This window comes from Brachyhypopomus gauderio, chromosome 7, assembly GCF_052324685.1.
Source record: "Brachyhypopomus gauderio isolate BG-103 chromosome 7, BGAUD_0.2, whole genome shotgun sequence".
In the NCBI taxonomy this organism is placed as follows: domain Eukaryota; kingdom Metazoa; phylum Chordata; class Actinopteri; order Gymnotiformes; family Hypopomidae; genus Brachyhypopomus; species Brachyhypopomus gauderio.
In genome coordinates, this window is record NC_135217.1 from 13,952,155 (window position 1) to 13,966,274 (window position 14,120).

The 14,120-nt window shown below is 45.1% G+C and overlaps 1 protein-coding gene across 1 annotated transcript; it reads left to right on the top strand.

Annotated features, from left to right (window-relative positions):
• Positions 1–4,395: 4,395 nt before the first annotated feature.
• On the top strand, positions 4,396–11,880 carry stip1 (stress-induced phosphoprotein 1). Its single transcript, XM_077011945.1, has 14 exons — positions 4,396–4,495; positions 6,523–6,732; positions 7,028–7,169; positions 7,439–7,580; positions 7,797–7,962; positions 8,347–8,473; positions 9,225–9,327; positions 9,574–9,694; positions 9,855–9,951; positions 10,096–10,220; positions 10,305–10,341; positions 10,427–10,530; positions 10,623–10,795; positions 10,932–11,880. The coding sequence occupies exons 1-14, from the start codon at positions 4,487–4,489 to the stop codon at positions 11,002–11,004; spliced, it is 1,629 nt and encodes a 542-aa protein (XP_076868060.1). The 5' UTR covers positions 4,396–4,486; the 3' UTR covers positions 11,005–11,880.
• The last annotated feature ends 2,240 nt before the right edge of the window (positions 11,881–14,120 follow it).

Consider the following 14,120-nt stretch of genomic DNA (forward strand, 5'->3'; position numbering starts at 1 on the left):
TATACTTAGTGGTGTCAATTCCAGGTTCATAGATTAAAAGTCCTCACCAGGATTTTGCTCAAGCTTGCTAGATTTTCTAATTAGCAATCCAGGTAAAATTAGTGGAATCAACACAATCCAGGAAGCCTGAGCAAAAGTCCTGGTGAGGACTTTTAATCTATGAACCTGGAATTGACACCTCTATTTATACTACCACATATAGTTTCAGAGAACACTGCAGAGAATGCGACACGTCCAGTAACAGCTTCCGCCGCTCTCACAGGTTCGCGCGCAGTGTGCGGAGTAGATCGCTACGGTCAGACGCGAAAGTATAATTCTGAGCAACATGGAGGTCACCAGCCATGCATCAGACTTTCCCATTCCCCTCTCCCTTCTTCCATTTGTCTCTGTCTCCATTCTTCCATTCCATCTCTGCCCCTTGTCTCTCCTACTCTCCCTCCCTCCATTCCACCACCTCTTTCCCCCTCTCTCCAACTCCATGGAGAAAGCTACTCACGCTATCTGACCACATGTCCTTCAACTGACACTCATAAATCAATCAATCAGTCTAGTGTTTTTTTGTGATATTTGAGCCAGGAGCCTACTTTATTTAAAATAACACCCCCACCCCTCCAAAAAGAAGGAGGGGTGAGAGAAAAAGTGAGAGGAGGAAATACCGCACCTAATCTCCAGACAAATCTTAATAAGATAAGAGGTTGAATAATGAGGCATTATTTCATTTGATTACTGCATAAGGCATCTTGAAGCCTCTGATTAGGTGTGCTAAAAGCAGGTGCAAAGTTCCCCCACCATAACGAATAGTGCTTGATCTCTGTGCATGTGTGTCCATGCATTTCTGTCCATGTTAGTGTGTGTGTGTGTGTGTGTGTGTGTGTGTGTGTGTGTGTGTGTGTGTGTGTGTGTGTATGTATGTATGTGTGTGTGTGTGTGTGTGTGTATGCATGCGTGTGTGCGTGCGTGAGTGAGTATGCGGGCATGTGCATGTGTGTGTGTGCGTGGGGGATGGTGTACTGTATGATAGGGTCAGCAGAATTTTGCTGTGCTGTTTAGAGAGAGAATTAGAAAATCGAAGTGACCAATGTTGTGTCCTGCTGTGGACCAAGACAGGACAGAACAGCGATTAACAAGAAAAGGAGCTGCACAGGAAGCCCTGGGAAATCTAAACTAATCCCTCATCACACACTCTCCCTTTCTCTCACACACATTCACACATAAACACACACATACACACAGACATTCATACATACATACACAAAACAAATAAACAATATGCCCTCTAGCTGTCCCTCACTAACACACATGCAGAATGCACAAAATACATGGACAACACAGAACCTCTCATCTGTTTTCATCTGTTTGTCTTCCTCTCTCACTCGCACACAAACATGCACACACCTCAGTGCTTTCTAAAACCTATCATAGTTTCCCACATGGCTATGATATAGCACTGACCCTTCACTCCCTAGTGTGCAAGTTGCACACTCTCACACCAAGCACTCATACACCCCCTGCCACACACACACACACACACACACAAACACACACTCATACCCACGTGCACACACACACTCAGCTCTGATTTACTGTTGACTCTTTCCCTGGTGCACGCGAGCTATTCATTACACGAGCCACTGGCTTAATCCTCACACACTCCCCACACGGCCAGTGCTGTCCACTGATCAATGCAGCCGGAATAAATCAATCGATGCCCCTGCCAGACCAGTACGCCCACCACCAACCCCAGCCACCCCCATCTAATCCGTCTGTCCTTCCATTCCCTCTCTCCCCATCTGTCTTTCTCTACTTCCCTGTCTGTCTCTCTCACTTTCAATCTTATGATCCTTCCTTTTTCTTTTTCAGTGTCTCTGTGTCTACCCTTGTAGCCTTATTGACCTCTCATCTGCTTCCCTCCTTCTCTCGTCCTTCATTCTCTCTTCCTTCCTTCTCTCATTCCTCCTTCTCTCGTCCCTCCATACAGATGCTTCCCTTTGGCCCTCCAGTGTGACCTCTTCTTCTCCCTCTCTCCTGCTGCGGGATCATTCCATCCTCCATCCTTTCTCAGTTGTCTCTTTCACTATCCCCCTGTTAGCCTCGCACCTCCCCTTTTCCCCCTGTCTCTACTCGTTTATCGCAGGCGTACTCCACCCCTCTCTCCACTGCCCAGTCTGTGTACTACTCTCTCTCTCTCTCTCTGTCTTGGCACAGCCTCTCTCATTTTTCTCTTCATGCTGTCGCTTCTTCTGCAGGCAATCTAGCTGTGCACTGGGCTGTGAAAGACTCTCTCTCTCTCTCTTCCACACACACACTGCCCAACATACACACATCGGTGTGAATACACACTCAGATGCAAATGCACAACCATTTTGACGAGCCCAGAAGTCATACACTAACAGATTGTCTGTTTCCGTCACTCTCTTCTTTTCTATCTCCCTCCCTCTCTCTCTCTCGGAACAGCAGCACCAGCTATTTTGCCGATGAAAGAAAGCACTGTCTGGTCTGATGAAGAAATATTGCTTGCGGGTGTCTCCTTCTTCCCTGATAGCCGTGTAGATTTATCCTCTCTACACCAGGCGTGACATGAACCACAGTGGAGCGGCTTGCGCTCACGCGAACGCTAACGAACGCGCGCCAAAATCGCCTGCATCCAGCTCGTGAGGAACAGCGGCTGCTCTTTGAGCTCAGCGTGTATTAGCCATCTCAATCGAGACGGAGTCTGCGAGACTGCCCAATCCTGTCACTCAGCATTACGACCGTTCGTAAACACGCGCCGGCAACCTGTGCGCGCGCTGAAATGCCTTTTTATGTAACTGCCAGTCTGTCGCTCAGAACAGCTGTTAGGCTCATTAAGGCACGCCGGTATACCAGCGTTGATTTGAATGGCCCGTGATGGCCAAAGGGAAGTGATCTCCCTGCTCGCCCTCTGCCCCTCTCTCCTCCCCGCCTGTCAGGCTGAGGAGAAGCATAGCACGTCAGGCTTTCCCCAGAGAATCGTAAAACAAAGATCTTCTTCTGGTAGAGCGAGCATTACATTCAGCGCTCTCTCTCTCGTTTAAGATGATCTAAACACTACGGCGATTTTGGGCCCAGCACAGTGGGATCATGTAGGCTCCCAGAGGAAGGCAGCAGCATAGAAGTAGCGAGGGAGACAGGCCATCAGCTCAGTTTCTACTTGTTTCTTGATTTTTTTAATTAACTAAAGCGCTATAGACATACTGGGCCAAATGCAGCTTGCAGGTGTGGTGAATCGTTTAACAAGTAATTAAAGCCTCATCATGACAATGGATTATTGATAATAATGAATAGCCTAAGTGTTATAATGATGTACGTTATATTGAATCAGAAATCAATGCCTATTTGTTTTTTAGGCTTATTTTTTCCTCATGAAATAGCTGGCCATGATAAGCCATGAATATACCCAGACATACATGCTGGTACTGCAGAGGTATAGATCATAATGAAAGACTGTGAGTCAGCTGACTCTTTCGATCTGCTTCTCTCTCTCTCTCTCTCTCTCTCTCTCTCTCTCACACAACACACACACACACACACACAGACACTACATAAACGCTATTATACCTTTTAAGATAAAATAGGCTAACATTGCCATCTCCTGTTCAATAAGAGCAACGTCAAATCGAACAGTAGGGTCTCTTAAATACATAGGACATTGCTGATTATTTGAGAGATAATGTAGCACATCTTTATCAAAATACAAATATGTCATAATTGCAGTTCGTTACCGCTAATTATAATACATTTATTTTGTTTGTATTAGCTCTTGTAGGTGTGAAATAATTTGTACTCTGCTTGAAAAATCAAGCTTTGTAATCACATTTCTAATATGTGTTTGTACAATCAGACACAGAGAGACAGAGAGAGAGAGATATTTAAACAGGCCACTTCAGGAAATTGTATCAGTACCTGTGTATCCAGAGTTCATTCATAGCCGTAAACACAACAGCAGGAAATGTGTATTCATTTCTAGAACCATGTCCAGCTGTCCAGAATTAACTAGAACTTTCTGCTGCTCACACTTCAAACTTCAAAACGTAACGTGAAATAACCAATCAGAGTTGAAGCGCATCTCAGGAGGACAAAACGTAATCTCCTTAAGCACTGCACTTCACTTCCCTGTTTAAAGTGGGTTGCCAAGATAAGTAAATGAAAATGGCAAATGTTCCGGACGTCAGAAATTTCTCGAAAACATTTTCTTTTATGTTTAGTGGGTACAAATCTCAGTGTATATAGCCAGTTAAGCATGAGACATTGTAAACGTACTTTAAAATATTATTATATTGAAAATGATATACTGAGAGATATGGTAAAAATATTTTTTTCTATTTAGACAGTTTCGAGACGTAAACATGCGAAGAAGGAATCTTTGCGCACTATCTGGCAGCCCAGTTTTCGGGCATATTGATATTGCGGTGGGCGGGGCGTCGCTACTGTCGTCTCACAGTAGTTTCTGGAACCTCATGGTTGCACCATGGAGAAAGTAAGTACTAAGTTGCCTTGCAAATTAATGCTGTACCCTAAGGGAATTCTTCGTATTAAAGTAGCGCTGGTAACACGTATTTTCTATATTATTATATGGTGGGTAGTTAGACCATTCAGACATGTTGTCAGTTGTCCAGTAAAGCCACCTAACTTCGTTAGCCGTGGCTGCTATAAGGCGCTGCGGGAGTCTCATTGTTAGCCACCGCTAGCGTAACTAGCTGGTGGAGTGCTAGCATGGGTCCGGCTAGTGTGTGGGTGTTGTGGTCACACTACACTAGCTGTGTGGGTCTGTGCACAACGTTAGAAAGGTGAGACATTATTGTACCCGTGGCGGGTGTTGGGTCGGCAGGCCAGTGTGAGTGTCTCCAGCCGTGGTGTGTGCAATGTCGATGCTAAGCTAGCTGGGCTAGGTCGCTGTCCTGCACGGCTGAGGCAGCTATCCAGTGTCCTTGTGCTCTTAGTGCAGCTGCACTTCACTCCGCAAACCCACCGCAAAGATTTACTGTCAACACAACGCTTGATTTAGTAATGTAGGGGAACTGAAAAATAGTAAAAACATTGATTTTAGAAACCTTGGATATCGTAGCTAGTTAACTAGCTTGCTAATGTGTCCAACACCCTCTCTGTTTTACCTAGCTAGCTAATGTTATGGAAATGGCGAATATTAGAGTTAATACTCTGGAATTGGCTTTCTAAAGTCAGCTAGGGCTAGCTAGCAGATCGAGGCTATATTGGACAGGTACAAATAGCAGAGTTAGCTAGGTTAAATTGTTTTTCACACATTAAATCATTTAGTTATCTAGGGTAGGTAGAGAGCAAACATAACATTCATTATATAATTGAATGATCGTAGTCAATGATTGAATGATTGACTGGCTTTTGCCGAAAAAAGGAAGCGATCCCATTAGCCATTGGATCTGACAAGCCAGGCTAGAGTTGGCTGGCTGCGGCGGAGTGTGATTGCTGCCGGTGGCATTTGAGATAAATCACTTGAAACAGGTGTAAGCAACCACTGCAGTTCGTGAGATTTTTGGTGATATATTATTAGATGTGCGCCAATTAAAATTTTCTTTTACATTTTCTGGATCTGCCAATCCAGATTTGTTTTAACGCATGACTTTCGATTTTATTTCTGAGAATTATACAACATGCAGACACATTTGTTATAAACTTTTTATGGAAACGTCCTATATCTCAGCATAACAATGTGCATGTTATAGGACAAACATTTTATTTTTACAAAACTCAAAATCGTTTTTTAATTATTATTTATTTTTACTTTTTACAAATTTAAAGACGTGCACCAGGTACTAATAAAAATCAAGGCACCTTTATATTGCTGTCGACGTAGATCTAATGCATTCAGAGTGCTGTTCACGTGTGGCTGTGTTTGTGCTGCTATCGCCCTCGTGTGGTTACATAAGTAAATGCCCCCGCACAGAATCGTTTGAGACTAATCCACCGGTCATTTGTTATGGACGATCATACTGAAAACCGTCCCATTTTTGTTGGTCAGTTTGTGCAGATAGCATTTTAATCATGCACTGTAAGGTCCTCTGGTAGATGTCACAGTGTCTGGCCTGTTTAAATTGCAGTGCAATATAATTTCAGTATCCGTTGTCTTATGCTTCGTGTAGTTTCGTGTCAAGTCATGGTAGAAGTGCTGGGATGTGTACATTAATGAAAACTCCTGAAATCACATGTTCTCCAGGCTGTGTTCTTGCCTTTTAGATAGAGTTGTTGATAAAATATGTAATAAATAGCTTAGTATTTTAATTGCTTTAATGAAGTTCCTAAAGGTTCTTCTCTTGGGGTTGAAAGTGCTTTAGGGAGCAAATCTACATTGTTAATTTTGTTATTTAAAAACAATGGTCTCATTTGCTCTATTTATATAGTACCTTGTACACGTGTGTGTTCAGTATTTTGCTTTCCTCTAAATAACTATAAAAGAATCTGGTAATCTGTCCCTGTCCTATCTAGTCTGTGTGTTACTGCTGGGTGTTAACTGTGACCACCTGCCCTTAGGTCTCTCAACTCAAAGACCAGGGAAACAGAGCGCTGAGCGCAGGGAAGATTGACGATGCTGTGCGCTGCTACACCGAGGCGCTGGCACTGGACCCAGCCAACCACGTCCTCTTCAGCAACCGCTCTGCCGCCTACGCCAAGAAGGGCGACTACGACAACGCGCTCAAGGACGCCTGCCAGACCATCAAGATCAAGCCGGACTGGGGCAAGGTGAGCGCCACAACGCTGATCTAATACCCTGAGCTCACGGGCTGAGGTCTACTGTGTGCAGCCCAGACTACCGGGCCAAGCAGGTGTTGGGAACGGCCACAGCTAAGAATAAACGCTAAACGCACAGGCCCTTGGATAACTTGCTTGCATGTATTTCATCACCGGTCGTCGCTCACACATGTAAAATACACTAATGGTACTTGAGTAAACAGGATGATTACAACGAAGTCCTAGCTGTCTTCGCTGCTTTTAGCAGGACAACGAGCTGTAACAAACACAATCTCCCTCCATTCAGGGTTACTCACGAAAGGCTGCAGCCTTGGAATTCCTTGGGAGATTTGAAGATGCCAAAGTGACCTATCAGGAAGGCCTCAGACAAGAGCCATCCAATCAGCAACTAAAGGAGGGTCTTCAGAACATAGAGGCACGGCTAGCAGGTACAAACTCTTTATAGCCATGGCAACAAATGTAATAGAAAATTCAGGAAAATAAAGTACTTCAGCTTGAATGTTTTGCTTATTTTAAGGTTAAATCCACATGCACACTTGCCAACCTTTCTTTGTGGTACACACAGGCAAAGTCAGTAACAGATGTCTGCTTGGGATTTCTTAATATATTAATAATAAGTGCCTGCAGGGGTTTTAAGGGTATTTTTTGTTTTCATATAAATACAACTACAACTACTTTTGGTACCTTCCCCCTCTAGAGAAGAAGATAATGAACCCGTTCGCCATACCCAACCTCTATGAGAAACTGGAGGCAGACGCTCGCACGCGAGCGCTGCTGGCCGACCCCAGCTACCGCGAGCTGCTGGAGAAACTCCGCAATAAGCCGTCCGAGCTCGGCACGTGAGTGCGCCGCCTCCCTCTCCATCTTGCTCTATACAGGTCTGCTGTGTTCTAGCCACCCACCTTCACCGTCCGTCTTCATTGACGCCGCCTGTCTGTCTGTGTGCTCTGCCTGGAGTCCCTGCTGTGGTTCCTGCTTCCTCGCCTGCCAGGTCTTCCGTCTTCCACATCTCATTCATTCACTCCTTAACTGAGCCCCCTCCCCATTCTGTGCAGGAGGTTGCAAGACCCGCGTGTGATGACGACCCTCTCGGTGTTGCTGGGGTTGGACCTGGCTGGCATGGAGGAAGATGATGAGCCGACTCCACCCCCTCCACCTAAACCCAAAGAGACAGCCCCGCCCCCTCCCAAAGAGGAAGACCTGCCGGAGAATAAGAGACTGGTACTCTGCTTATGAGATACTTGTATTAAAGTATAAAAAGCAAAAAATATATCATTCTAAATACTTTATCAATAGAGCTTGTGTAGTAGAGCTTGTGCTTAATGTTGAGGTACATGATCAAGGAAGTGTAATTTTATTTGTGCATGTGCTCATATTAAAGCATCAACACTTAAGCAGACAAGTCTTGTTACAATTGCATTCATATACCCACTGAAAGTGTTATATAAGTTATTCTAGCATGTCTGCGCCAGAATGCATCACCTCCAGCAATACAAGTGAAATTCAGGTCATTACTTTCAGTTCGTTACGGGAACAGGCAGGTTTGTAAAGGGTGTGAACGCCCATGCTAAAGGCTAACATGCAGATCTTCACCTGCTCACGTAGGCGCTGAAGGAGAAGGAACTGGGCAATGAGGCCTACAAGAAACGGGACTTCGACATGGCCCTCAAACACTACGAGGAGGCCTGCAAGCACGACCCCACCAACATGACCTACCTGTCTAACCAGGCCGGTAAGCGCACACTGTATGGAGCTCCTCCCCTCAGATCCGTTAGCCCCGCCCCCTCTGGGCTGTTCTTGTGCGGCCCCGCTCTCAAACTGCTTCGTACTATAATGCCACACTTGGCATGTTTTTTGCCATCGCTGCCAGGAAACAAATATTTCCTTAGATTTCACTTTCCCAACTGAAGTGTTTAATGTTTAGTTTAAAGTACTCATACTCTTAGGAAGCACCTTGGTTCTGTTTGATCTGTTCTGCTAATTGGCTGTGCGGCTCCGTCGAATTCTCTGGACTCTTCAGCCCCGGGAGCAGAACAGCGGCTTTCACTTGCAAATATTGGTGCTTTTGAGCTCTTTCTCTCCTCCCGTACACTAAAGGAGGGGTGAGATGATGAGCTGATTAAACGCTGATTCAAAGACCCTCCCCCGCAGTTATCCATATAGCCACCGCCATGTTGTCTTACCTGCACGACATCTTGCGCAACGAGAAAAAGCATCTTGTACATGAAAAAGCATTTGATTTTGATCATGGTCTTTTGAGGAAGCTGTGGAGTCTGACTAGCATGTATTAATTAGATGAGCAGGAGTTTTTCATACTTTGGTGTAAAGGCCAGTACTGTTAAAGTAATAACACGAGCGAAATAGTCACTTTGAAGAGCAGTTGATACTAAAACTTGGAATACAAGTTTTCTCAGTTTCTTTAGCTTTTTGTTTGGAGGGCTTTGTAAAAGTTGTGATACAAACAGATATTTTTATCTTTTTAGCGGTGTTCTTTGAGAAAGGGGAGTTTGACCAGTGTAGAGGGCTCTGTGAGAAAGCCATCGACGTGGGGCGAGAGAACCGTGAGGACTACAGACAGATCGCCAAGTGAGTTTTTCTCCGAAGACAACCCATGGAAAACCAGCATATGTTGATTGCATGTTCTGGAGAGCATTTCTGTGTGTAACTTCAAGATTGTTTTGCATTGCGTAATGCACACATTTAGTCTCTGCCTTAGCACAGAAGTCCTGCTTGTGGGAGTTACTGTCGGAAAATGGAAAAAAATCCTAATGTCCTTCCCCAGGAAGCAATGTTCTCCACTGTTACCTTTCACTCCTGTGTGCTGTGTTGTAGGGCCTACGCCAGGATTGGCAACTCCTACTTCAAGGAGGAGAAGTATAAGGAAGCTGTTCAGTTCTTTAACAAAAGCCTGACTGAGCACCGCACACCCGAGGTGCTGAAGAAGTGCCAGCAGGTAGGGTTGGGTGTGTGTGTGTGCGTAAGAGCATGGCTTCCATACCAGAAGAGCCTTTTGATATGGAGATGTGCATTTTTGACTCTCTGATGGAGCGGGTCTGTGCACTGTCTAGGTGTAAAAGTGTGTGTGTGTGTGTGTGTGTGTGTGTGTCCTGCAGGCAGAGAAGATAGTGAAGGAGCAGGAAAAGCTGGCCTACATTAATCCAGATTTGGCCCTGGAAGAGAAGAACAAGGGTAATGAGGCCTTCCAGAAAGGTGTGTAGCAGAGCAGCAGTGCACCTTCCCACAGTTGTATCTTAACCGCTTACGAGCTTTACATCACCCTACAACCTGCCATCACATACCTAGAAAAACAGGATGTGCAGTTTGAACTTTGAACTCTGTGCGTGTGCTGTTTAGGTGACTATCCCGTGGCCATGAAACATTACACCGAGGCCATAAAGAGGAACCCCAACGATGCCAAGCTCTTCAGTAACAGGGCGGCCTGCTACACCAAGCTGCTGGAGTTCCAACTGGCGCTGAAGGTACCAATGTGCACACTTCTGCCATGTTTGGATCCTTTGAGCGAGCACAGACCTCCCTGAGTCACATTTTGCATGTCTTGGCAGGACTGCGAGGAGTGCATCAGACTGGACCCCACCTTCAGTAAGTGCTCACCCTCCACACGAGCTTGTCGGCCTGGGTTTAGGACGCCTGTCTTTATTTTGTGCTCGTCTCTCCTCGTGTGCAGTTAAAGGGTACACGCGCAGGGCGGCAGCGCTGGAGGCCATGAAGGACTTCTCCAAAGCCATGGACGCCTACCAGAAGGCCCTGGAGCTCGACCCCAACTCTAAGGTACAACACGACGAGGATCCTCACTGGTGGCAGCACGAACGTGCTTGTCTGGTGAGGGCACGGACTCTGAGGTTTCGTGTGTGTGTGTGTAGGAGGCCACAGAGGGTCTTCAGCGCTGCATGGTGAGCCAGGCAGTGCGCAATGACAGCCCGGAGGATGTGAAGCGGAGGGCCATGGCCGACCCGGAGGTGCAGCAGATCATGACCGATCCCGCCATGCGCATGATCCTGGAGCAGATGCAGAAGGACCCGCAGGCCCTCAGCGAGTAAGAGGAGCACGCAGCCCTCTGGCCTCACCTCACCTGGCCTCTCTCCCCACAGTCATGACCCAACACTGTCCCTCTGCTCATTCTTCAGTCTGCATTTTCCAAATCATATTTTCTCCTGTCCCATCTCTTGCAGTCATTTGAAGAACCCAGTTATTGCTCAGAAGATACAAAAACTGATTGATGTCGGCCTCATAGCCATCCGATGATCATGCAGTAGAGGAGACCCAGGGCTACCACCATCAGAACCAACACCACTCATCAGAGGGAAGAAGACGCCATTCCAGCAGACTCCAGCTCACCTGTACCTCAAATATACACTCACCTGTATTCTAATGCCATGGAGTTTTTATTTCCCCTTCATTTTGATGTAAGGCCTTAAACTGGTAATCATTAAACATGTTATGGGAAATGTGTAACACGCCATACTGCATTTGATTCTTTATAGAGCACTCCAGTATTAGTGCTGCTCTTGACCCATGAGCTGTTTGTATTCCATGTTACTGTTGCCTTTAAAAGATTTAAAAGTTTACATTTGGCAGCATGTCCCCCCAGAAGCTCTGGTGGGAGGCTGACCAGTATTGTAACTTTGTCATCCAATCACAGTCAGGTTTTTTTTTCCCCTCTCTGTTTTTTGTTTGCACACAACATTGTCATTGTCATTGGCCCTCACTATTCTGTATTCCTGCTTTACTCTCAGATCGGTGTAATCTAATGACTTCTGTAGAGTATGACTTGTACACCCATTTTGAGATTATTGTCATCCTGTGTAACTCCTGTATTGTTGCTTAAAGGAGAGGTAGGAGCTGCTTTGACCATATTGGAATTTATATTGAAATTCAGGGTTTCTGTCTGTCTGGCATCTCGGCATAGGAGTGCAAATCTACTCACTCCTTTCATGGGAGGTGAAGACCTTTTAAGATCCACTGATCATGAGTTCCTCGCTCATGTCTGGATGTGCAACAAACTGCAGCTGCCCACACCATACCCACAAGAAGACTTTCACCACCGACATGTCTGCTGATTTGATATAACAAGAAAATTGCTTGTTTTTGAAAGGCTAGGAAATAAAAAGGATAAACTGACCCTAGACCAGCATTCTTTATTTGAGAAGTCTGATTTGTGTGACTCCAAGATTTCATGTTAGAGGTGTGATAGAATATTGTTGCCTTTGTGTACAAACCCTGTCTAATAAGGTATCCTTGAGTAACGTGCAGGAGGCCTTGTAATTCAAAAGCCCAGCATGAGTTTACAGGGAAGGTACTTTGTCAGTAACTTGAATCTCTTGGCTCATTTTTTAGAAAGATAAGTTGTGTTTGACGAACAGATCAGCACATTTCAGTCTTGGAGCACTTCCTGTTTTCCTTCTTCGGTACAGCTGAGCACAAACAGCCTTGTGAATGTTCATCTGTCATGCTCAGTGTGTTCACTTCACTAAACTGGCTTCCACACCAGGGCATCCAGAATGGACACTTCTCACGGTTGGTAAGATATGGCAGGACAGTGTCTTCTGCTGAGTTTGGCTCATCTGGTCACTTAAGATAGTCCTCACGTTTTAAATAGAACATGAAGCTTCCTGTAATACAGCTGTAAGTATTGGATATGTAAATAAGGCATAATATTCTGTTCAAAATATATGTGGAATTTGAGTTAAAAATGAAACGTGGCAAATTTGATTCATGAAATGACTGCTCTTAAAAGTTGAAACTTATGAAATCTATCAAAATGTTGCCCATCCTTGAGCTGAATCGCAAGATCTAATCCTGTCTTCATTCCCTGTCTCCCAGTGTCTGGGTACCACTGCAAGATAACCCCAGTCCAGTCTCATAGCCACAATGTTACTTAACTAAATCCATAATTTCTCAATGACATGTTCAAAAGGCCCTAAATCCCTATTGCAAATTCACATATTTTGTGATGCAAAGATCTAGCCAGCATATCTGGTTCTCTGAATGTAATTATGGCTGAATTTTGTAATAAACGACCTTAAACCACCTTTCTTACACAGTGTAAGAAACCAAAATATCCAAGCAACTTCATGCCATTTTCAATTGATTTAAAATGTCTCATTACCCCACTGTGAGAAGCGTCCATGTCTGTAGGCTCAGCACCATCCACTTCATCCACACACATACCTTAGATCTATCCTCACAAACGACTGCGATGTAAATGTGCCATATTTTGTCAATTGAGATTTTTCACCACAATCGAAATTTGTCCTCCGCTTTATACCCATCTGTGCAGTTAGAACACACACACACTAGTGATTACTAGGGGGCTGTGGTGCACACATGCCCAGAGCGGTGAGCAGCCCTAGCCCAGCACCCAGGGAGCAGTTGGGGTTAGGTGCCTTGCTCAGGTCTGGGAATCAAACCCACGACCCTCCGGTCACAAGGCCAGTTCCCTACAATCAGACCATGACTCCAGACCATGGAGAGATGGAGTGTCCATACGGTTTCCCAGCCACCCTCAGTCCCATTCATCAATGGGCATGTTATTGCCACAGAACTATCTACTATCTGATTATAGGTGGGGGGGACACAAATGGCTTGAGAACTGGGGTGCGGGGGGTGCGGGGGGGGGGGGGGGGGGGGTTAGTGTGTGTGTGAGTGTGTGTGTGTGTGTGTATGTGTGTGTGTGTGTCAAACGGGGGGGGGGGGTTGAGAACTCGGAGCGGTCAGTTTCTGCGTGGTCCTAGAGCTTGATTCGTCGCTATTTATTAAATATTTGTTTTTAACCGTAAAAACTGCAGGGCACCAAAGCCGGCTTTTGAAAAAGTGGGGGGGGGGGGGGGGGGGACCAATTACGTCCGTGCTAACAACATGCTGGCATGGGTATCAAGCACAACCATGTTGTATGTGTCAGTGTCCCATTGGCATGAGAATTTTTTGCCACACCAAAATATCCAGCCATTCAGTGGCTGGATATTTTGGCTAATGCTGGCTAATTTGGCTAATGCTGAAGAATTGGATACTAGCATGGCAGTAATTTAACTATAGTATCTATCTATCTACAAGATATTTCTTTAAAATTCATTTTGATAATCTATATTTGAGTTTATAGTGAAGACTTCATTCTTTGTTTTAGGTGGTAATACCATTATTTGGACAATAGAGGGCGACTCCCTATCAGTGAGCCTATACTTTTCTGCATCCGTTTTTCTGATAATTGTGGAGAGATTATTTGCAGTAATAGTCTATACATTGATATGGGATTTCTCTGATAGAATATATTTCTCAGAAAATTTTTCACAGTGAACTGTTTTGACTCCACCTCATTTGTGTTTTTCATTAAAAGCTTATAAATTGTTATTTAATGTTTTTTA